A 24,310-nucleotide genomic window follows, 5' to 3' on the forward strand; every position below is an offset into this window, starting at 1 on the left:
AAACAAAAATCAAATGCTTTAGAATTTCTCAAAGCCTTTAATATGCTAAAAATGCATCTGTATTCTCCAAGAAAAGAATATATAGTATGAAACATTTTCCAAACAGAGTATTGAACCATATATTTGAGCTATTTATTTTAAATTTCCTGTTTCTTAATTTTTCATTTTCATATCAATGTTCATTTCTGCTTGAAATTCTTTGTTGACTTGTTGGTGGATATTTAACTCTGTTTATGATAGCCTGCCTCTGGTGATGAATGAAAAAAAATGCTTTGCTCCAATATGGGACAAGCTGATAGCTGTCTTCTGGAAACAGGCTGCACGGAAGCCTTCCTAAGGCACTGCTACTTTTGAGTACAGTTCTTATGGGTACAAATATTAGTGCTATCTGTTGGTTGGAACAAGCAGGGAAAAGAGAAGATTGCTACCTGCTGTTGCACATGTCTTCCCATTCCTTACCCTGAGAAATGCTTCTGCGTGGCCCTCTACACTCTTGATATGCATTGACTTCCTTCAAGGGCTTGGAGGACCTTTAAACAACTCCTACTTTACATTGATCTTATGTTTTGGGTTGTCATTAGTTCCTGTATTTGGCTTTCTTTTTCTTGTTTCTTTATTTATCATTCTTTTCCTTAAATCTAATCCATTTTTTTAATATCTTAGAAATTCCTCAGAACTTCTTGTCTGCTTACTCTTTGCTTCTCAGCACTGTTACAGATTTGGTTGTTTAGACTTTTGTAATACTTCCTGGAGATTTAGTTGGGAAAGGGAAGTTGTCTTATCTTGATCTGCCATCTTTATCAAAGCATTCGAATCCCTTATTTGCTAGGTTTAGCTATAAACATTCCTCCATTTACCCAACACTGGAAAAAGCATGCTCTCAGTATCTTGATCTTTTTTAGTCACTTGATATTTTTTCTTCATCCTGTGTCCCTCTTCAGAGACCACACATTTCTGTATTTTCTTTAAGATGGTAGCTGTACAATTGAACAAAGTCTTTCTTATGAAATACAAGTTTACACAAAATGTAATAACATCAGAGATAAATGATTCTACAAAAGGAGTCTTTTAACCATAACCAGTACCTCTATTGCATCTCAAGGTCTGTTTGTTTATAGTTTCAAGGACCATGGAAGAAATGAAAATGCCAATTAATCACACATTCTAACACAGAATTTTCAGCTTTCTTTAATTCCAAACCAATTTAGAGTTGATGAGGCAAAACCATAGTAATCCACTTCTCAGAGAAACTGGAACATAATAGTATTAATGGAAGATCATTCAAATTTGCTCTTATAGTGTGATTACAGTATTACTTTAAAATATGTGTGTGTACTTAACATCCAAAATACTGCTACCTGTCAGCTCAAAGATAAGGATGCAAAAATTTTTATCAAAGTGTAATTTGTAATAGTAAAAATTGGAAATAATCTCAGTAATTAATAGAGGATAGGTGAAACAATATAGTAAAACATTATTTATAACCATTTTAAAAAGATAATTTAAAATAGCATTTACTGATTCAGAAAAGAGCAAGTTACAAAATTGTGTAGACATACAATTGTATTTTGTTTTACATAAAGGTATAAATATAGAAAGATTACGTTATATACCAATGTGTTAGAGGTTATCTTGGCTATACGACTTCCTGAGTGATTTTTATATTCTCTTTGCTTGTTATCCCCCACGGCCACCAATGGGAATGAATCATTTTTAGAGAAGTTTGTTTATTTATTTATGGTGGGAGAGCAGAGGGAGAGAGAATCTCCAGCAGAGCCCAATGTAGGGCTTGATCCCTTAACCCTAGGATCATGACCTGAGCCAAAATCGAGTCAGATGTTTACCTGAGCTACCCAGGCACCCCTAGAATAAGTTTTTAAAAAGTTATTTAAAGGTGGCTCGGTGGTTGAACATCTGTCTTTGGCTCAGGTCATGATCCCGGGGTTCTGGGATTGAGTCCCACATCGGGCTCCCCATTGGGAGCCTGCTTCTTTCTCTCCCTCTGTCTCTGCCTCTCTCTGTCCTGCCTCTCTCTGTCTCTCTCATGAATAAATAAAATCTTTTATTTATTTTTTATCGTTTTTAAGATTTTATTTTATTTATTTATTTATTTATTTATTTATTTATTTATTTATTTATTTAATAAATAAGACACGGAGAGGCAGAGAGGCAGAGACACAGGGAGGGGGAGAAACAGGCTCCATGCAGGGAGCCCAATGTGGGACTTGATCCCGGGTCCCCAGGATCATGTCCTGGGCCGAAGGTGGCGCTAAACTGAGCATCCCTAAATAAAATCTTTTTTAAAAAGTTATTTAAAATAGCAAAAAATTTGAAATCACATTTGTGAATATTCAGGGGATGGTTCTAGTTTTAATTAAGTAAACAGATATCTGCCATTTTGTCTAATGCAGCTAGTGTAGAGGAGGAAAACATTTTCCTCAACCCTCTTAAGATCCCTGGTGGGCCTGAAAATTAAACTGACAGATTAACAGGAGGAAAGACCTACAAACTTATTTAATGTAAGTTTAAATGAGATGGATGACTTAATAAGGAAGGAAAACCCCAGAGAAATAGTTAGACCTGAGTTTTTTAATGCTGGGTTTATCAAAAGTGTACAGAATTCTAAGAAGTGCGCAGTCATGGAGGAATACAATGGGTAAAGGAATGTGAGGTGATTGTAGTCAAGGAGGGGGTAGGCAGCTTAGCAAGGCTTGTTACTATTCTTAGTGTCCCTCTGTCTTTTGAGGTGGAGGATGCTACTTTCCTCTTGGTATGAGGAGAGCATATTTCACATGAGGATTTCATGATCAGTTTCAGGGAAAGAGTAAGAGGTGAGAAGAAGGTAACCTTCCTGCTTCTCCTCTTAAACTCCTTCAGCTGAAAATATTCAAGATGCTGAAGTGCCATATTTTGCAGTGGCATGTCCTGAAGTCCAGCAATTGCCATGAACAACTTGTATTGGAATTTGTTAATGATGGTACACCTCTCACTAATATTATAAGAATTGCTTTCATTTATTTATTATACTTCATTTGTGAAGGAAACTTGTCAAAACTTAATAAATGTCAACACTCTAATTGTGGAGACAAGGAAAGCACTTCTAACCAATGGCTTAAGTAAAAATTATTTTAGTCAAATTCACTTTAATTTGTTTTATATAAAAATACACTGAAAAACTGAGTTAAAACTTTGGTACTACAGATTTAGAAAGGCTCCAACTTCGATGCATGTTCAAAATACATATTTGATAATAGCTAATTCTTTATTGAACAATTGAACATGTATTGAACAATTATGGTATTTTGTGAAGGTATCTGATTTAATCTAACAACTGACATTCCTATTTTCCATTTGAGAGACAAGGCTTAGGTTAAGTAGTTTTTTGGGTTGTTTTTTTTTTTAAGATTTTTTATTTATTCATGAGAGAGAGAGAGAGAGATGCAGAGACACAGAGACACAGACAGAGGGAGAAGCAAGCTAAAGGCGGTGCTAAACCGCTGAGCGACCTGGGTTGTCCCTTAGGTTAAGTAGTTGGCATATGATCACATAAGTAATAGTTAGAGGGAGAGTTGAACCCAGGAAACCTAATTAGGAGGTCATACTTTTAATCATGAATATGTTCTGCTTAGCTTAGAACTGATGGATGCTTTTGTGACCAGTATTGCCTTGAAGCAGTTACATCATAGAGTCCTAAAAATAATATAAAAGAATAGAAAACTTAAGCCATTGAATTGATTATATGGTGTTCCTACAACTGAGCAGGTTGTTAGTATTCTAGTCCAAAACTAAACCCCAAAGAGAAACTTCTATAAAACTATGGAAGTCCTAATATTGAATATATTTTTGAGTCTGTTCTCAGCTGTTTCTTCATCTCAATCCTAACCCTATTCCATGGGATGTCAATACGGAGCATTAGTTGAAGCAACCAAAAGAACAAAAAATTATGTAAACCCTAGATCTTCCAAAGGTATGCATGCTTAAAAAAGCTTCATGTCTTTTTGAATATTAAGGTTCTTCTCAACCTTAACTCATTAATACTACTTAACATTTTTCTCTTTGGAAATATTGTGAATATTCGTTAGAATTTGGAGTGAGTCCCCCAAAGATTTGGCTGCTAGATTATAATTGTAGTAATGTATCCCTGCAATTAACAATAAACTAAATTAGACTCTAAATATAGAATGTTAAAGTATAAGGAAATTATATTAGTTGGCTTATATTCAGCTGCTACTAGCAAAGACTCCCAAAATTCTGACTTAAACAAGATAGAATTTTTTTTTTTTTCTCTCACAAAAAAGAAATTCGGTTTGACAATTCCATAGTCATTGAAGACCCAAACTACTTCTTTCTTTCTGCTTAGCTCTCCCTTGTGTATGACTTCCATTTTCAGGGTCACTCGTGGCCCAGGATGGCTTGTTAGAAGTGTGGCTATCAGGTAGAGGCAGGAGGGGCAAATGGACTCTTTTAGATGTTTTCATGGTAATTCTATCCTACAACCTCTCTGTATCTATCTTATTGGCTAAAACTTAAGTTTGTAAGAACAGCTAGCTGTAAAGGCTAGGACATTGCTATTCAGAGTAAAATCAGACTTTTCTTGCTTAGAGAGAAAGGGAGGTTACTTGTTTTTGGAGAGCAGCCAGCAGTCTGTCATAAGACTATAGGAGACATCTCATCCAGGCTTTTAAGTTTAAGCTATTAAGACCCAGACTTCCCGAGCTGTCTATATAGCTGGGTATGGCAGAATTATAGTCAGAACCCAGATTTCTTGCTGACTTGTATTAACCAGAGGGATCACAATTACATCTACTAATGATGAATTAAAGTGATAATAAATCAGTCTAGCATTAGTATGAGAGTTTTTCTTTGCCACTTTACCTCAGCATCTGTCCCCATTCTACTATACCCTCCACACACACACACTTGGATATCTCAGAATATTATTGCCTGCTTATTTGATAAATCTATGATCATTTTTCCCTCAAGATACAAGTTATATGGCTAGATTCAGTGATTAAAATTAATAGTTTTAGTAGGGTCTAAAAACATTTGGTGTTCTTTTTAACATTAATGGTTTTATACCTTCAGGTGAATTTTTCTCTCAAATTTTCTCCTACAGTATAGCTGAAATACAGAAAGATGTGGAATACAGATTGCCATTCACCGTAAACAACCTGACAATTAACATTAATATGTGAGTAGAATTGTATCCTGTATTTTTATGTATTAGTACTTTTAAAAATCTTTTCCTATTTTCTTAGTTATTAGAAGTAAATGGTTTAAAGTGAACTTATTTAAAATATTCCTTTTCTAGAAACTATAACTTACTAAAGTCACACAGTTTTGTGAAACAAATTTTTAAAGACATTGTAAAGTATATTGTTGTAAGAAAGAAACTATTCAAGAAGAAGTGCACTAAAAAGATGTAATAATAATAATACTGTCATTGTTTTTATTGATATGCACTAAAATCTTAGCCGGAGGTAGACTGAAAGAGAAAATCTACAAATGATGAGAAACAATCAAAGAAGTTGCATATGGAAAACTGTTAGACATATATCCACCTCTATATTAGAAACAAGTGAAAATATTCTAGTCTTCAGCAACAGATAGACTATGTCAACCAGAAAGTTCAAGGCTGAATTTGGTCTACTATTTAAAGAAAAATAATTCAGTTAAAAATTACAGTCATGAGGTTATTTAAGAGGAAAGATGGGACAAAATGATTGCTAAAGTACTCATTTAACTGTAAGTATAATTATTAATCTTTAGTATGAAAGTATTTAAAGTTATTGCCTCAGATTGCAGGAGGTGGCTGGGTGCTAGAGTAGGTGTTTGGTTGAGGTAAGAAGCACCTAACTTGAAGATAGGAACCATGGCTTCTTCATCTTCATATTCTCATTGTATAGCATAGTGCCTGCACAGAGAAGGCCTTATTAAATCCTAGTTGAATAAGTGAATGAAAGTGTGAATGTATAATAATGCCATGCATTATGCTGTGTTATCTTGATATAGGAGTTTTTGAATCCTCACAGCAGCCCTGCAAATTGGACAAATTACACACACAGATAGTAACATAGTTAGGGTACAAACCCAGATTTGTTGGGCTCTAAGGCTATTCATTGTCCTTACCAGACTGGTTTAACATCTTTGACTATATACATTAAGTAGTTTTATCTCTACCAAATGCTCTAGGAAGGGCTAAGTAGGAGAAGCCGAAAAGGACCCAGTTTTCTTCTTGACAGTGCTGCCATACAAACCATTTTCTGATCCAACAGGGGAACAGAGAGACAGTTTTAAAGGGGCATATTCTTCTGAGTTTAGAGACATTTAGAAATCAAGAGTTTCATATCCAGTAAAATCCATTTAGGACTTCAATATTGAATTTTAAATTTGTGGTGGTATTAAAGGTTAAGATTTTCACCTTTTTTTGTTGTTGTTTGTTTTGGTATTGAGAATTGATTGTTCTTTGATTGAAACCATGTGATGGACCTCAGACTTGGAAGAATTGTGTTAGTGGGGACAATTAGAAGATACCCTTATAACACCAAGGCATAATGACAGCTGTACTGTTTTAATCATAGTGCTTTTGCTTTTGCTTTTTTACTCATTCTTTAAAAATTCAATAGATGGTGTAATAATTCCTGGCAGCATTTCATAAGTAGGAAAACCACAAGAAAATTATATGGCCAGAACCTGTGGTCTAATAGTCAAATTGGTTCCTGTGGTTCTCTTGATACAAATACCTGACCTGATTTTATCTGAGATTTTGCATAACTTGGTATATTATGCTTGAAAGCAATTAATTGACATATGTGAATAATATCTTGTAACTCAGGGTATCCATATTTTACATTAAGAAGATTTTACTGTATTGAATTGCTTTATTTTTTATTTTTTTTAAATTTTTATTTATTTATGATAGTCACACACACACAGAGAGAGAGAGAGAGAGAGAGGCAGAGACACGGGCAGAGGGAGAAGCAGGCTCCATGCACCGGGAGCCCGATGTGGGATTCGATCCCGGGTCTCCAGGATCACGCCCTGGGCCAAAGGCAGGCGCTAAACCGCTGCGCCACCCAGGGATCCCTGAATTGCTTTATAATTTTGTTGCTCAAGTGTATCATTTTGTGTATTTTCAATCAACAACCATAATACAACTTATTACTGTGAATAGTTAATCCAAATGAAAGCATGAAAATTTAATTTGCTTATAACTTTATTTTAGAATTATGACTATATAACATAACATTTATCTTTTTTTCATCTGTTCTACTTTTAACAGATTACTCCCTCCACAGTTTCCTCAGGAAAAACCAGTGATCAGTGTTTACCCACCAATACAACATCACTTAATGGATAAACAAGGAGTATATGTTACCTCTCCATTAGTAAACAATGTATGTATATAGTATAATTTATTTCAGAGTAGTATAACAGGTGTATTATTACTTTACTACTGCATATTTTATAAATTTAAAATGCATTTAAAATCTCATGTGGTCTAAGTAATTTCCCCCCCGCAAAAGGTCAATATATCTAATAGATAATACTGATTTGAAGGTTATTTGTTTTATTTGTTTTTCTGTGATGAGGACCTGTTGATCTTAGAACTTTGGTTCACAGTAGATTTTCCGTAGTTGTTAGGAGGGGATAAAATTCAAATATGTCTCAAAGTTCTTAGGATATATCAATGATTGATTAATTTGAAGGACTAAACTTAAATGTACTCTGAGTATTTACCTTTGAACCTTCAAATTATTTAAAAAAATGTGGAAATATTTTTGCTGCATTACTGGTTAAATAGATTTTTAACCGATTTGTGGCATTGAGCCAATGGGAAAATATTGTCAGTTGTAGATTACTAATCTGGTCATTTGACACAATATCCTTTGTTTTTCATTTGATTCTTGCTGTGCCAAAGGAGATTTAAGATAAGCTTTAGAATGATATTATCCTAATAAGACTTATTCTGAAAGTGATTTTGATCATGCTGTATTACTGTTACTTTTAGTTTACAATGCACTCAGATCTTGGAAAAATTATTCAGAGTCTGTTGGATGAGTTTTGGAAGAATCCTCCAGTTTTAGCTCCTTCTTCAACAGCATTTCCATAGTAAGTATGTTTATACCAAAAAAAGTTTGCATATATTTATTTTACTTACTCTTATCAAAATAATCATAATATAGTTTAAATTTTCAGATGATATTAAAAGGCAGTTCTCTTTGTTCCACATTCCCACCTTCACGCAGATACATTCATGCTTTTCAGAGGCAACTTTGTTTTCTTCTTGTAGCTGCTTTTCCAATGTTTACCTTCATCTTTCTGAATAATTTAAACAGTGTATATATACACACACACACACACACACACACACACACACACATATCTTGGTTCTTTCATTTTAGATATTATATATTGACCTTCTATTATGATTGATGAGGATTTTAGTTATCTTTATCTTTCATAAATGTTTGTTTCCCCTCATTCTCTCTGTGATATCATGATTTTTACTTAACTTCATTTTTGGTATTTTCATTACTTAAATTCTGTAAATATTTCTGTAAATATTCCCCATTGCTGAACTAAGTACTTGGTCGTGATTATATTTTCTTTATGGTATAATTTTTTTGCTTTTTCTGGAGTTAATAATTACTTCCATTTTTCCATTGGTTGTTTTATCTTTTTAATATTCCACATGTTTCAGCAGCTCTGCAAAGCACCTTTCAGATCAAACCTTGATGACATGTATTTTCTTTGTGAATCTGCAGTTTGGTTAGAGACTACTGGAGATAATTAGTTTTTATTCCACTTTTTGTATTAGCTGTTATGGCATGAAGTCTAGGGACTGGAATCCTCTAAAGGCTCTCTTAACTTTCCTGTCTGGCACTTTTAAGTTAGTCACAAAGTCCCACCTAGGTTCAAAGAGGAGGAAATAGATTCCATCTCTTAATAGAGAGGCAAAGGTCAAGAAGTCTATCTATGGAAATTTGGGAAAATACAATCTGTCACAATCCTGGCAATAAGAATTTACTTCTCTCTTATGTGCAAAAATGTGCTCAGCTCCTTCCCCTGAAACTTCCAGACTCTGTCACATTACAGAATCAGGCTCATGTTAAAAAAAAAGAATCAGGCTATGTTGAGGGTCTGAGGGTTAAGTATCTAAGTTCAGGTACAGATGAGGTTTCTTGGGTATGTTCCTCAAGTACAGTCTTTTTTGGTATGAAGACAAGTGAACTAAAGAGACAGGGTAGCAGGTAACTGTCCCCCACACACCTATCATAGGGCAGTGCATAGGCCTAGGAAAACTACTCTAGGCCCTTCCACTGAAAAAGGGCAAAAATGGAAGCTATGCAGGAGCCACTGGGCCATAGCAGTTCTGAATCCAGCTGGGAAGATGTTGCCATTTCTTTGATAAGGAATTAATTTCACTTTCTGGAAATGATTCTTGATGGAGTAATTCTGGGTTTTTCATATTGCCTTCTGAATCAGCTTTCTTTCTGTAAAATGTAGCCCTTATTTGCAGATGAGTAGTTTTTTTAGCCTGTTTTCTCTTCTATAGAAGCTAAGGGTCCATAGGCCTCTATTCATTTGATATTGTCTCTATCCCTTTTAGACCAAGATGATACAATTACTTAAAAATATTTGTAGTTTTCTTATGAATCCACTTTACATCCATTTCTTTAGACAAAACTAATACCCACAAGTCTACAAAATAAGCCTTTAGGCTCCCTTAAGTTTCTTAGAAGCCCTAGGAAGCCTTTTGTCTGGCTAGACAGTTATCTAAGGCACTGCCTCAGTTTTCTTCAGAGGAATTAACAAAGAATTTTCTAGCCCATCTTGGGTTTCATCTCTTTGAAGCTCTTTCTTAATTTGAAAACTTTAGAGAAGCTAGGAATGAGAGACATTTTTCTTTTTAAACCCAAGAGATCTTCTCTCTTTATTTTTAGCAGTTCTTTTTATTTTTCTCTCTTCTCTCAGGTTTTACTATAGCCAACTAGAAGTAAGTGGTACCATTAATACTGCCTGGACTTCTTAGCTAGATCATCTAATTCAATAAGTACAGGCATATTATGGATTCTGTTCCAGGCTGCCATAATAAAGCGAAAATCACAGTAAAGTGAATCAAATGAATTTTTGAATTTCCCAGTGCATATAAAAGTTATGTTTAGACTATACTGTAGACTATTAAGTATGTAATAGTGTTACGTTTAAAAAAATATGCACATGAGGGGAGAGAGGTGAAAGTGGTGGAGTATGAGATCCTGGCTTACCTTGTCCCATGAGTACAACTAGATAACATTCACATCAGCATACATAATCCAGAAAATGACCTGAAGACTGTCAGGGTAAACTGCACGAGCAAAGGTAGAGAAGAGGCCACATCAAAGAAGGTAAGATGTGATTTGAGACCTAAACAGACTATGGCCATCTCTGGACAGACTATAGCTGTCTCTGAACATAATCATGCAAGGAAGCCTACAAGGGAAAGATGAACTCACATAACATCTGGCTTTGAAAGCAAGAGGGGTTGAATTTTGTGAGTTCTTAGAACCAAGGAGACTTAAAGCCTAGAATTCTAAAAATCTGCAGGCTCAGTTCTGGGAGCGCCTGGAGGACCTTAGGAAGTGGAGCCCCCACTCTTAAAGAGACAGCACACCAAACAGCCTGAGCAGGTACAGCATAGAATCAGCAATTTGACAACTACCTGGGACACATGGAAGGGACAGTGATTTACTCATTACAGAGCTTATCAAGAGAGAGATCTCAGAGAGACCTCTTAGAACAAAGGAGCTGGCACCTGCATTTCTCTGCCCTGCACCTCAGCTTAAAGACACAGCCACCTTTGGGAAGCAGTGCAGCACCGACACTCCCTACCTAACTTGCTTAAACCAAGCCTTGTCTACTGTGCTGCATTGGATCTGCCCTCCCCAGTCATACTGCCTGAGTCCTAGCAGTATAGTGTATCCCTCAGAAGACATGCACAACCCTCACCAATACCTTGACACCCAACCCACACATCTGGCAGGGCATCAGTCCTTGTACCAGGTGTGGTAGCAGGTGCTACAAAAGTCTGAGGTACATCTTCTTAAAAGTACATGCCCTACCCAGGCACTGTGGGCAGATCTGGTTAAGCTGATCCAGTCCCAACAGTAGAGGCTCCAGGTCTTACTTAGCAGACAGACCAGTACACCCCACCTCTGCTGGGGACCAAACAGCCCATAGTGGGCAAAAAGCCACTGCAGAAAACTGAACTGAAGGGAAAACTGGCAAGAACACAATAGGACACATGCAACATACATAGGAGACACCCTCTGAAGCAGCAGGTCCCGGGGAACAGGGAGCACTGCACCTCCGGGCACTACAGGACTTCTTAGATATAAAGCATTACCTTCAAGAGCAGTTGGTATAGCTGACTTTCCTAAAACAGAAAGAGACACAGAGAGATAAACAAAATGAGACAGAGAAATATGTGCCAAGTGAAAGAATAGGACCAAACCACTGCCAGAGAGCTACATGAAATGAATGTAAGTAATATGCCCAATAGAGAATTTAAAGTATTGATCATAAAAATACTCACTAGACTTGAGAAAAGAGGAGAAGACATCAGGGAAACCCTTAAAAGGACGAAAAAAGAACCAATTAGAGATGAAAAACACAATGAATGAAATTTAAAATCCACTTGATGGAATAAATAACAGGATAGATGAAATAGAGGGACAAATTAATGATACAGAAGACAGAGTTTTGGAAAGTAACCAAGCTGCACAAATGAGAGAAGAAAAATTTATGCAAATTGGGAATAGTCTTAGGGAATTCAGTGACTATATCAAACATAATAACATTCACACTGAAGGGATCCCAGAAAAAAAGAGAGAGAAAAAGGGGGCAAAAAAATTTTTTTTAAGAAATAATAACTTCCCTTATCTGGGGAAGGAAATGGATATGTTATACAAACCTAATGATAACCACAAATTCAAATCCAGTAATAGATAAATGAAGAATAAAGAGAAAGGAATCCAAGTATATCACTAAAGAAAATCAGCAAAACATGAAAGAGAGCAAGAGAAGAAAGGATTAGAGAGAAACTAAAGACACAGTCACAAAACAAATAACAAAATGGCAATAAATATGTAACTATCAATAATTACTTTGAATGTAAGTGGATTAAACATTTCAGTCAGAAGACATAGGATGACAGAATTAATTTTTTAAAAAAGACCCATTTATCTGCTGCCTACAGCAGATTCATTTAGCCCTAAAGACACCAACAGATTGAAAGTGAGAAGATGGAGAGACATTTACCTTGCAAATGGATGTCAAAAGAAAGTCAGAGTAATAATACTTATATTAGACAAAGTAGACTAAAACAAGGATAAATAAGAGACAAAGAAAAACACTATATGATAATAAAAGGGACAATCAAACAAGAGGATATGATAATTGTACATATTTATGCACTCAACATAGGAGCACCTAAATACATAAACAGTTAATAACAAGTGTAAAGGAACTAAATGATAGTAACACAGTAATAGTAGGGGACTTCCCACTTAAATCATTGAACATACCATCCAAAGAGAAAATCAAGGAAACTTTGAATGATATACTGGTCCAGATGAATTTAACAGATATATTAGGAACATTCCATCCTAAAACAGTAGAATACATATTCTTTCAAGTGCACATGGAACATTCTCTGGAATACATCACATTTTAGGTGACAAAACAAGTCTCAACAAACTCAAAAAGATTGAACTCATACCATGTGTCTTTTCTGACCATAATACTAAGAAACTAGAAATCAACCATAAGAAAAACTCTGGAAAGAGCAAATACATGGAAATAAAGTAACATGTTACTAAACAATGAATGAGTCAACTGAGAAATAAAAAAAAAAAAAATCAAAACTTATGTGGAAACAAAAATGAAAAAAATACAGTGATTCAAAATCCTTGGGATATAGCAAGAGTGGTTCCAAGTGGGAAGGTTATAGCAATATAGACCTATCTCAAGAAGCAAGACAAATCTCAAACAACCTAACATTTAATGGAGCTAGAGAAAACAAAACCGTAAACCAGTAGAAGGAAGGAAATAATAAAGATTAGAGCAGAAGTAAATAATAGGGAAACTAAAAAAACCAATATAACAGATCAGTGAAACCGGGAGCTGGTTCTTTGAAAAAATCAAAAATTGATAAACCTGTAGCCAGAGTTATTAAGAGAAAAAGAGAAAGAACTCAAACAAAATCACAAATGAGAGAGGAGAAATAACAACCAAGGCCACAGATACACAAACAATTGTAAGAGAATATTATGAGGGATCCCTGGGTGGCGCAGTGGTTTAGCGCCTGCCTTTGGGCAGGGCGCGATCCTGGAGACCCGGGATCGAATCCCACGTCGGGCTCCCTGGTGCATGGAGCCTGCTTCTCCCTCTGCCTGTGTCTCTGCCTCTCTCTCTCTCTCTCTCTCTCTATGTGACTATCATAAAAAAAAAAAAAAAAAAAAGAAAAGAAAAAAAAATTATGCCAACAAATTGGGACAACCCAGGAAAAATAGATAAATTCCCAGAAACATATAACCTACCAAATCTGAAAAAAGAAACAGAAAGGTTGAACAGACCGATGGCTAGCAAGGAAATTGAATCAGTAATCAAAAAACTCCCCAAAAAACCTGAAGTCCAGAACCAGCTGGCTTTATAAGCAAATTCTGACAAACATTTGAAGAAGAGTTATTACCTATTCTTCTTAAACAATTCCAAAACGTAGAAAAGGAAGGACAATTTCCAAATTCGTTCTAGGAGGGCAGTATAATTCTGCGACCAAAACCAGATACAGACACCACAAAAAAGTGAACTCAGGCCAGTATCTCTGATAAAATATAAATGCAAAAATCCTCAACAAAATACTAGCAAACCAAACCCAACAATACATTAAAAAAAATCATCACTACAATCAAGTGGGATTTATTACCGGAATGCAAGGGATGATTCAATATTCAAAAGTCAGTCATTGGGACACCTGAGTGACTCAGTGGTTGAGCATCGGCCTTTGGCTCAGGTCATGATATTAGGGTCCTGGAATTGAGTCCCACATCAGGCTCCCATGGGGAGCCTGCTTTCTGCCTCTGCCTAAGTCTCTGCCTCTCTGTGTGTGTCTCTCATGAATAAATAAATAAAATCTTTAAAAACAAAATGAAGTTAATCACTATGATACAACATATCAGAGAAAGGATAAAAACCCTATCATTGTTTCAGTGTATGCAGAAAAATCATTTGACAAACCACAACATCCATTCATGACAAAGACTCAACAGTAGGTTTAGAGGGAATACACTTCAACATAATAGAGGCCATATATGAAAAACCTACAACTAACATTATACTTAATGGTGAAAAATTGAGTTTTTCCCCCAAGATCAGGAACAATGCACAAGTGTCTACTTTCACCAGTTTTATTCAACATAGTATTGGAAACTCTAGCCACAGCAGTCAGACAACAAAAGGAAATACAAAGCATACAAATTGGTAAGGAAGAAGTAAAACTTTAACTATTTGCAGATGGCATGATACTATATATAGAAAACCCTAAAAACTCCACCCAAAAAGCTACTAAAACTGGTAAATGAATTCAGTAAAGCCACAGGATACAAAATCAATGTATAGAAATCTGTTGCATTTCTATGTACTAATAATGAAGCAGCAGAAAGAGAAGTTACGAAAACAGTCCCATTTACAATTGCACCAAAATAATAAAATACCTAGGAATAAACTTAACCCAGGAGGTGAGAGACCTATTCTCTGTGAAATAAAATATTGATGAATTTGAAAAAGACACTAAGAAATGGAAAGACAATCCATGTTCCTGGATTAGAAGAACAGATATCGGTAAAATGTATACTACCCAAAGCATTCTACAGATTTAATACAATCCCTATCAAAATACCAACAGCATTTTTTACAAAACTAGAACAAACAATCCTAAAATGTATATGGAACCACAAAAGACCCCAAATAGCCAAAGCAATCTTGAAAAAACCAGTATGGTACTGGCACAAAAATAGTCACATAAATCAATAGAACTGAATAGAAAACCCAGAAATAAACTTACAGCTATATGGTCAATTAATCTTTGTTAAAGTAGGAATGAATAGGCAATGGGAAAACAGCAATGTCTTCATGAAATAGTGTTCAGAAAACTGGGCATGAATAGACATTTCTTCAGAGATATTCAGATGGCCAACAGACACATGAAAAGATGGTTCAACATCATTCATCATCAGGGAAATGCAAATCAAAACTACAAAGGGATAACACCTCATACCCTGTCAAAATGACTAAAATGAAAAACACAAGAAACAAGTGTTGGCAAGGATGTAGAGTAAAAGGAACTTTCTTGTATCATTGGTAGGAATGAAAACGTGCAACCACTGTGGAAAAATGTGTGGATGTTCCTCAGAAATTTTAAAATAGAAGTATTCTATGATCACTAATCGCACTACTGGGTATTTACCCATAAAATACAAAACACTGATTGAAACAGATACATGCTCCCCTACATTTATAGCAACATTATTTACAACAACCAAATTATGGAAGCAACCCAAATGCCCATCAATAGATAAATGGATAGAGAAGTGATACGTATATACAGTGGAATATTATTCAGCCATAAAAAGAATGAAATCTTGCCATTTGCAACGACATGGGTATAGCTGGCGAGTATAATGCAAAGTGAAAAAGTCAGAGAAAGACAAATACCATATGATTTCACTCACATATGGAATTTAAGTAACAAACAAGCAAAGAAAAAGGAGACAAACCAAGAAACAGACTCTTAACTATAGAGAACAAACTGATGGTAACCAGAAAGGGAGGTTGGTGGGGGTTAGATGAAATAGGTGATGGGGATTAAGGAGCGTGCTTGTCATGATGAGGACGGGGTGAATCGAATTGTTGAATCACTCTGTTGTACACCTGAAACTAATATGTTATATGTTAACTATACGGTAATTAAAATAAAAACTTAATAAAAGATTAAAAGATAAAATAATTACATAAATTAAATTGTCAATTGCTAAGAAATGCCTACCATTATCTGAACTTGCTTTCAGTGAGTAGTAATCTTTTTGCTGGTAGAGGGTCTTATCTCAATGTTGATGGCTGCTGATAAACCAGGGTAGGTGTTTATTGAAGTTTGGGATGACCTGACAATTTCTTAAAGCAGTAACATTTGCCATATTGATGAACTCTTCCATTTATGAATGATTTCTCTGTTGCATGCAATGCTGTTTGATAGCATTTTATCCACAGTAGTACTTCTTTCAAAATTGAAGTTAGTGCTGTTAAATCCTGCTGCTGTTTTAGCAACTAAGTTTATGGAATATTCTAAATCTTTTGTTGTCATTTCAACAATCTTCACAGCATCTTCACCAGGAGTAGATTCCATCTTAAAAACCATTTTCTTTGCTCAAACCTGAGAAGTAACTACATTAAAGTTTTATCCTGAGATTGCTCAGTCACATCTTTAGCTCCTCTTCTAATTTTAGTTCTCTTACTATTTCTGGCACATCTGCAATTACTTCCTCCACTGACATCTTGAATGCCTCAAAGTTGTCCGTAAGGGTTGGTATCTACTGCTTCTCAACTCCTTACATGTTTGACTTATTCCCACAAATCACAGATGTTCTTAATGGTATCTAGAATGGCAAATACTTTCCAGAAAGTTTTCAGTTTACTTTGTCCAGGTTTATCCAAGGAATCGCTGTCTTTGGCAGCTATAGCCTTACAAAGTGTATTTCTTTAATAAGACTTGAAAGTCGATATTATTCCTTGATCCATGGGCTATAGAATAGATATCATGGTAGTAGGCACGAAAGTAACACTATTCTTAATTGTATGTCTCCATCAGAGCTCTTGGGTGACTAGGTGGATTGTTAATGAGTAGTCAGAATTTGAAGGGAACCTTTTTTTTTTTTTTTTTCTGAGCAGATCTCGATAGTGGTCTTATAACATTCAGTAGACCGTGTAATAAACAGATGTATTGTCATCCATGCTTTTTTTTTTTTTTTCCATTTATAGAGCATAGGCAGAGTAGATTTAGCATAATTCTTAAAGGCCCTAGGATTTTTAGTATGGTTAATGAGTATTGGCTTCAGTTTGGTCACCAGCCGTATTAGCCCCCAACAAGAGAGTAAGCTTGTTCTTTGGACCTTTGAAGCCAGGCATTGACTTCTCTTCTCCAGTTATGAAAGTTTTAGATGGCATCTTCTTCAATAGAAGTCTGTTTAATTAGGGTTAGAATTAAATCTTGTTTAGTGTAGCCACCTTCATTAATTGTCTTAGCTAGATTTTCTGGGTAACTTTCTGCAGCTTCTATATCAGCACTTGCTGCTACACCCCGCACTTGATTGATGCATGGTTGCCACAAATTCTCAATTTTTAAACAGTATCTGTGAAGCACAATAAAATGAGTCATACTTGTCTACTTTCCCCGTTATTGCAGCCAACAGTGTTGGTAAACTTTCTACTAATACATAACAAAGTTCCCATTCCAACATTTTCCTCACTTTTCCTGCCAGTACTCTTTGGCGCATCCTCACAGGCCCTCAGGCTTCTCTTTGAGGGTGCATTTGGCTTTCACCTGTCAGGTTCCAAAGCTACTCCTATGTTTTAGGTTTTTCTTTTTCTATTTTTTTTTTTTTTAAATACCAGCAGCTTTCCACTTCTAGGTGATAAAATCTGTTCTGGCTACTAAGGTTTAGCAAAATTTTGGCTAAAAACGCTGAACACATGAATTTTGCTCACTAATCATCAATTCAGGAAGGGTTCATCAGAGAGCTCCTGTATGCTGTCCTTATCATCAGTGAGCTCTCAGCCTACTCATCAGAGGCCTTACCTGGGGATGTCAGATGGAATGCCTATCTACCCGTGGCCTCTCTCTGTGGCTTGGGCTTCCTTACAACATAATGGTGATCCCCAGAATGAACATATTAAGAGCTGTGAGGAAGTCATATTTCTTTTATGACTTAGACGCTGATGTCTTCAGCATGACATTCACTGTCATTTTTGCTGCATTCAGTTTGTGGGGGCAGTTACAATATCCTGATCAGATTCAAGGGAAGGAAAAATAGGCTTCTTGGTGGAATGGCAAGGTTCTGGGGGAGTATGGGACCAGAAATGTTGCTGTGTCCATTTTTTGAAAATACAATATGCCGCAGATTGTTAGAAGATAAATTTTGAAATGAAAAATCTTTAATCTACCCCTTAGAGTTCATAATCAGTATAGTTCAGATTCTAAGTTGAAGTGCTTTTCCACTCAATTTTGAGGATATTGCTATATTGTTGTCTATATGACTTCTGTTATTGCAAAGTGTCCAATGCCTTTTTGATTTCTGATCCGTTGTAAATTTTAGAAAACATTTTTGGTATTCTGAAATTTAATGATGATGCACCTTCTTGTTGGTCTTTTTGTTTTCTTTTCTCAGAATATTTCTCGGTTTTATATCCCAGTCCTACCTAATTTTCAAGAAATTGCTCTTGCTCAGGAGTCAGGCAGCCTCTTGAACACTGCCTGGAAATCTCCTTAGCTAGATTATCCAGTTCATTAGGTCCATCAGCCCCAGCCCTCATCTTTGCTCTCTTGTGTCTTTGTCCTGGAGTCATAGGCCTCACCAATATTCCTTACATAAAAACTGTATTTCCTGTTTTCTGACTGGGTAGGGTTGGATATAAGTTCATTTACCTTATTTGAAAATATAAGCCAATAAGTTTACTTATTCCCATTTCAAATAAGTTCTATGATTATGTGCAGGTTATTAAAATGCTGGTTTGATACATTTCTTAGAGATTTTTTAATAAGTTGTACATGCTACTGAGGTCAAAACAAAGCAAATTGGTTCAGAATAAAGACTTTAATTCAAGGATAACACAAATGCTCTTTCATGTTGGTCATATTATTTCCAAGTAACTTCTATTTATGTCACTAACATCATATCTTTAGATAAAAGTTTTAACATAAAGATGAGCCATTTTTTAATTTTTTAAAATATTTTTAATTTGAGAGAGTGTGTGAATTAGAGAGAGAGAGAGAAGGAGCAAGGGAAGAGGGAGAAGCACACTCCTCACCGAGCAGGGAGCCCAACGCGGGTCTCATGAACTGAGCCGAAAGCAGATGCTTAACTGACTGAGCCACACAGGAACTCCGAGATGAGCCCCCCCTTTTGTTTTTTTAATAAGCTAAATTAGAAAACATATTTTAACTTAATTTTATCAATAGATCATGTATTTACTTGAATCAAAATTCAAAAAATATAAAGTGATAGGGAATAAAGTCTTCCTTCCAACTTTCTTCTCCCGTGTAAACTAGTTTTTCTTTTTGCTGATATCCAGAATTTTTTCGAATAAGTATGCGTAGAATTTCCAAGATATTTTATGACATATAAAGAAATATGTAGTTGGAGCATTATTCCCTCCTTCATTATATGAATAGTAGCATACTATACCCCTCCTCCCTTTTTTTCTTCACTAAAGGGTATAGTTTGGAGAGATTTCTATGTTGGAACATAAAGCATTTCTTTATTCTTTGTGACCACAAAGTACTTGTTTTACAGATGCAGTCTAATTTATTTGACAGGACTCCTTTTGATGGATACTTTTGTTTCCACTCTTTCCTGAAAGGCCTACCTTCTTTACCCCTCACTGCTGTAGCAAATAACCTTAAAAATAAAATTCCAGCCAAATATGAGTTTATTTCTTGGATACATTCTCAAAGTGGCATGCACGTTTGTAATTTTGACAAATACTGCAGAATTGCCCTGCAGAGTAAGTTCCAACAGTTTCTTCTTCCACTATACACAATGCTTACTTTCCCATACTCTTTGCCATCATAATATATTACTGGAATGGATCTTTGTCAATTTATAAGCAGAACATAATATGTTAGTATAATTTTAGTTGTATTTATCTTACTAACAATGAAGTTCAGTATCTTTTTTCTATGATTTAGAGATGTTTTTCTTTCCTGTAATCTGTCTTCTATCCTGTTTTCCATTTTGCTATGGAGTTATTAGTCTTTTATCAATTTGTAGGAATTTTTTATATGTTAGAAGAGAAATTATCCCTGTGTCCGTGATATGAGTTTTAAATGTTTTCCCCCAATTTGCTATTTGTCTTAACTTATAATGGGCATTGTCATGTAGAGGTTTTTGTTTTTTGTTCTTTCTTAATATCAAGCAATTAATCTTTTTCTCTTATGACCTCAGAATTTGGGATGATGGAATGTTCTTTCCCACCCGAAGGTTATTATTTCCCAATGATTTTTTCTAATTCTTGTAAGATTTAGTTTTAAGCATTTAAATTTTTGATGAATTTGGTTTTTATCCTGTTATAAGTATTTGACTCTAATTCAGTTTTTCAAGCTGTCCCAGCACTGTTTACTTTTTTTTATTTTTATTTTTCCAGCACTGTTTATTGACTGATCTTTTTTTCCATTTATTTCTGATCTGTCTTATATCCTTATTCTCTCTCTCTTTTTTTTTTTTTAAATATCCTTATTCTTTTATGTGTTTTGGGGTCTTGCTGGATTTTATATTTAGTTCCATTGATCTGCATATCCATTTACCACTATTTACTCTAAAAAAAAAGTTCTCTTTTCTCTTTTTTTCTTGTAATTATTAAAGTTTTATAATTTGTGTTGCTGTCACAGTTAATCTCTTCTTAACCCTCCTTCAGATACTTTTCTCTATAATTTCCATATGAACTTTAGTACCATTGTATGTTTCAAAATCCATAATAAAAATTACTTTCCAACATAATTCCAACTCGTTAATTTGTCATTAATGAAATAATAATACTCCAGTTTAAAAAATTGTTCAAGCTTTATATATTTTGGAGCATGTTTCAGTACTCTATGTGTGTTTTCCAACACCAAGTAATTCTCCAGTTGTCAGCAGACAGTGACTGGGTTTCCTATAAATTTCATTCATTTCTGATGCTGTTTACCTGAAGATAGTGTCAGGTCCCACAGGTTATAGATTCAGTATCAGAAGACTGCTTCGCTTCCAACACGAGTCAAATCCACAGGTTGTTCTCCTGCTTCTGACCAACTGGATATAAACTCAGAGGTTCCCATAACCACCCCCGACCTTGCAGGTTCTGTTAATGTGTTGGAGCCACTCAAAGAACTCAAGAGAAATATTTACTTAATGTTTACCAGTTTATTATAAAAGAACTTAAGAAGGATACAGATGAATAGCCATGTGAAGAGATACACAGGGCAAGGACTGGGAGAGTCCCAAATGTAGAAGCTTCTGTCCTCATGGGCTGGAATGCACTACCCTCCCGATGTGGATGCATTCACCAATAAAGTTTGTCAGATCTCATTGTTCAAGAGTTTTCATAGAGCTTAGTGTGCAGCCCCTTACTCCCTGAGGTCAGTGGGTGTAGCTCATAATTCCAGCCCTTCATCATTGTGTCTTTCTAGTGACCTGTCCCATTCTGAGACTGTAGGAGCCCAAACAGAGTCACCTCATTAGCATAGATTCAGTGTTATGAATAACAAAAACAGGTTCCTATCTTAGGAACTCTGTGCCAGGAACCTACTTGAAGACCAAATACATTTCTTATTATACCACGAAAACAATGTGAACTATTGAGTATTAGCACTTTATTTAAAACCAGCATAAGCCTTTTTATCCTTTACATAAGAATGATTGACCCATATAAAACTAATACTAATTTAAATATTGGTTTAGATTATTTTTACCTGCAGTAAGGCCTGAATTACCCTACTTATTTTAGAGTCTGGTTCTCTGAACTTCTCTAAGAGAAAAAAATGTAAAATATTTTTTGAGGTTTAATTGACATACAACATTATATAGTTTCAGGTGTACAATGTAATTCCACATTTGTACAAATGTTGCAAAACGATCACCACAATAAATCTACTTAATCTGTCCTTATATATAACTGGAATTTTTCCTGTGATGAGAACATTTAACATAGGGTCTCTTAGCAGCTTGCAAATATGCAGTAAGTATTATTAAATATAGTCACCATACTCTATATTACATCCCCTGGCTTATTTCTTTTATAAGTGGTAGTTTGTACTTTTTGACCACCTTTATGCATTTCACTCACCCCAACCCCCTACTTGGGCAACTACCACTGTGTTCTCTGTATCAGTGAACTTGACTGTTCTGTATTGTTGTTTTTAGATGCTACATGTAAATGAGATCATACAGTATTTGTCTTTCTTTTCCTGACTCTTTCACTTAAAATGCCTGCAGGAGCCATCCATGTTATTACCACAAGTGGCAAGGTGTCATTTAATAATATTCCATCACATATATAACACTACATTTTTATTTCTGTGCATCCATTGATGAACATTTGTTTGCTTCCATATCTTGGCTGTTGTAAATAATGCTGCAATGAACATGGAGATGCATTAATCTTTTTGAGTGTTTTCATTTTGTTTGGGTAAATATCTAGAAGTGGAATTGCTGGATCGTATGGTAATTATATTTTTAAGTTTTTTTTGAGGAACCTCTATACTGTTTTCCATACTATGCTGCACCAATTTACATTCTCACCAAGAGTACACAGGGTTTCCTGTTCTCCACATCCTCCATAACACTTATTTTTTTGTCTTCTTAGTGATAACCATTCTAACAGGTATCATGTGATATTTCATTGTGGTTTTGATCTGCATTTTCATGATGATTAGTGATGCTGAATATCTTTGTATGTATCTGTTGGCTATCTGTATGTTATCTTGGAAAAGTATTTATTGATATCCCTGACCATTCTTTTAACTGGATTGTGTTTTGCTATCATATGGTTTCTCTACGTAGTTTGGATATTAGCTCCTGATTATCAGATATATTTTTTGTAAATATCTTCTCCCATTTAGTAAGGTGCCTTTTTGTTGATAGTTTCCTTTGCTGTGCAGAAGTTTTTTAGTTTGATATAGTCGCACTTGTTTATTTTTGCTTTTGTTGCCTTTGCCATTGGTATCAGATGCAAAAAATCACCAAGACCAGTTTCAAGAATCTTACTTCCTAGGCTTTCTTCTAGGAGTTTAATGGTTTCAGATCTTAAACTTAAGTCTTTAATTCATTTTGAATTAATTTTTGTATTTGATGTAAGGAAGTGGTAATTTCATTCTTTTGCATGTGGCCATCCATTTTCCCTAGTACTGTTTATTAAAGAGACTGTCCTTTCTCCATTGTGTATTCTTGGTTACAGGATATGCATAGATTTCTGGGTTCTGTATTCAGATCCATTGATCTATTTGCATGCTTTTATGCCAGTAACATTCTGTTTTGACTACTGTAACATTGTAATATAGTTTCAAATCAGGGAGCATTTTTCTTTTTTTTCTGATTGGATGAGTTTCTCTGCCCTGTCTTTGAATACACTAAACATTTCTTCTGCTTCACATAGTCTGCTGTTGAGATCCTCCAGTGTATTTTTTTTAACCTCCCTGACTCATGTTTGGTACTTTTTTATATTTTTTATCTCTTTGTTGAAGCTCTTATTGTGTTAATCCATTCTTCCCCCAAGTATAATACTTTGAAATCTTATCAGGTAAATTACTTAATTCCATTTTATTATATCCTCCCCCCACCTCCCCAAGGTTTTCCTATTTGTTTGTTCATTTGGACTGTATTTCTTTTTCTTCATTTTCCTTGACTCTCTGTTTGTTTCTATGCCTAAGATAAAACAGCCACCTTGAAGACTCAAGCCACCTCAGTATTGAGGACTGGACCAGGAGATGAACCTTATTATTTACTTGCCCTACCTCTTGATTGTCTATAAAATCATTGTAATTGTCCAAGGAGCCTATTATATTCTTAATAGCTTCCAGTATTTGAGAGTGTGCCAGGGCCTGAGAGGATCTCATCCATCACCTAGATTCAGGCTGATTAGAAGCCAGACCCTCAGGTAGCTTTTTTTAAAGTATGCAAATATATGTAGTCTTGTGGGGCTGCAAGTGAAAGCCCTGCTGGCCACCGAAGCCAGGTGATCTAGAAGTGTGGTCCTGAGATAGAGTTGCAAAATTGAGGCTCCAGATGATTGTATAAGCTTCTTTCTGGAGATACTGGTAAGCTGGTGTGAGGCTGAGGAAGTGTGCAGAGATGGCATCCACCAACCTACGTTTCCTGGGATTGCCTCCCTAGACCTCTAGTTTTGTGCCAGACCAGAAGCCTCATCAAGCAAAAGCTTTTAGGTGTGTTTATCAGACTCTTTCGCAGGAAGACTAGGGGTGTGTTCAATCTGCTGTCTGTGCAGCGCCCTGGGAGTAGTAGCC

General features: G+C 35.5%; 1 protein-coding gene and 1 long non-coding RNA gene across 4 annotated transcripts in view; one reads left to right on the top strand and one right to left on the bottom strand.

Annotated features, from left to right (window-relative positions):
• The window catches only part of VPS37A (VPS37A subunit of ESCRT-I), a 51,668-nt gene that overhangs the window by 13,772 nt on the left and 13,586 nt on the right, over positions 1 to 24,310 (top strand). The window contains exons 1-5 of one of the 3 annotated variants that reach the window (XM_038560247.1): positions 2,697 to 2,831; positions 3,860 to 3,967; positions 5,117 to 5,191; positions 7,283 to 7,397; positions 8,012 to 8,112. In XM_038560247.1, coding sequence (XP_038416175.1) covers positions 7,353 to 7,397; positions 8,012 to 8,112 — 146 coding nt within the window. In that variant the 5' untranslated portion in view covers positions 2,697 to 2,831; positions 3,860 to 3,967; positions 5,117 to 5,191; positions 7,283 to 7,352. Of the gene's footprint in view, positions 1 to 2,696; positions 2,832 to 3,859; positions 3,968 to 5,116; positions 5,192 to 7,282; positions 7,398 to 8,011; positions 8,113 to 24,310 lie in introns of those variants that run through there. The other 2 variants (XM_038560246.1, XM_038560245.1) reach the window with 2 other exon arrangements.
• Positions 132 to 17,983, bottom strand: LOC119869587. Its single transcript, XR_005371589.1, has 3 exons — positions 17,894 to 17,983; positions 16,088 to 17,447; positions 132 to 977 (listed from the first exon to the last, which is right to left on the bottom strand). It is a non-coding gene; the product is annotated as an uncharacterized LOC119869587 (long non-coding RNA).

Source organism: Canis lupus, chromosome 16 (genome assembly GCF_011100685.1).
Source record: "Canis lupus familiaris isolate Mischka breed German Shepherd chromosome 16, alternate assembly UU_Cfam_GSD_1.0, whole genome shotgun sequence".
Lineage (NCBI taxonomy): Eukaryota > Metazoa > Chordata > Mammalia > Carnivora > Canidae > Canis > Canis lupus.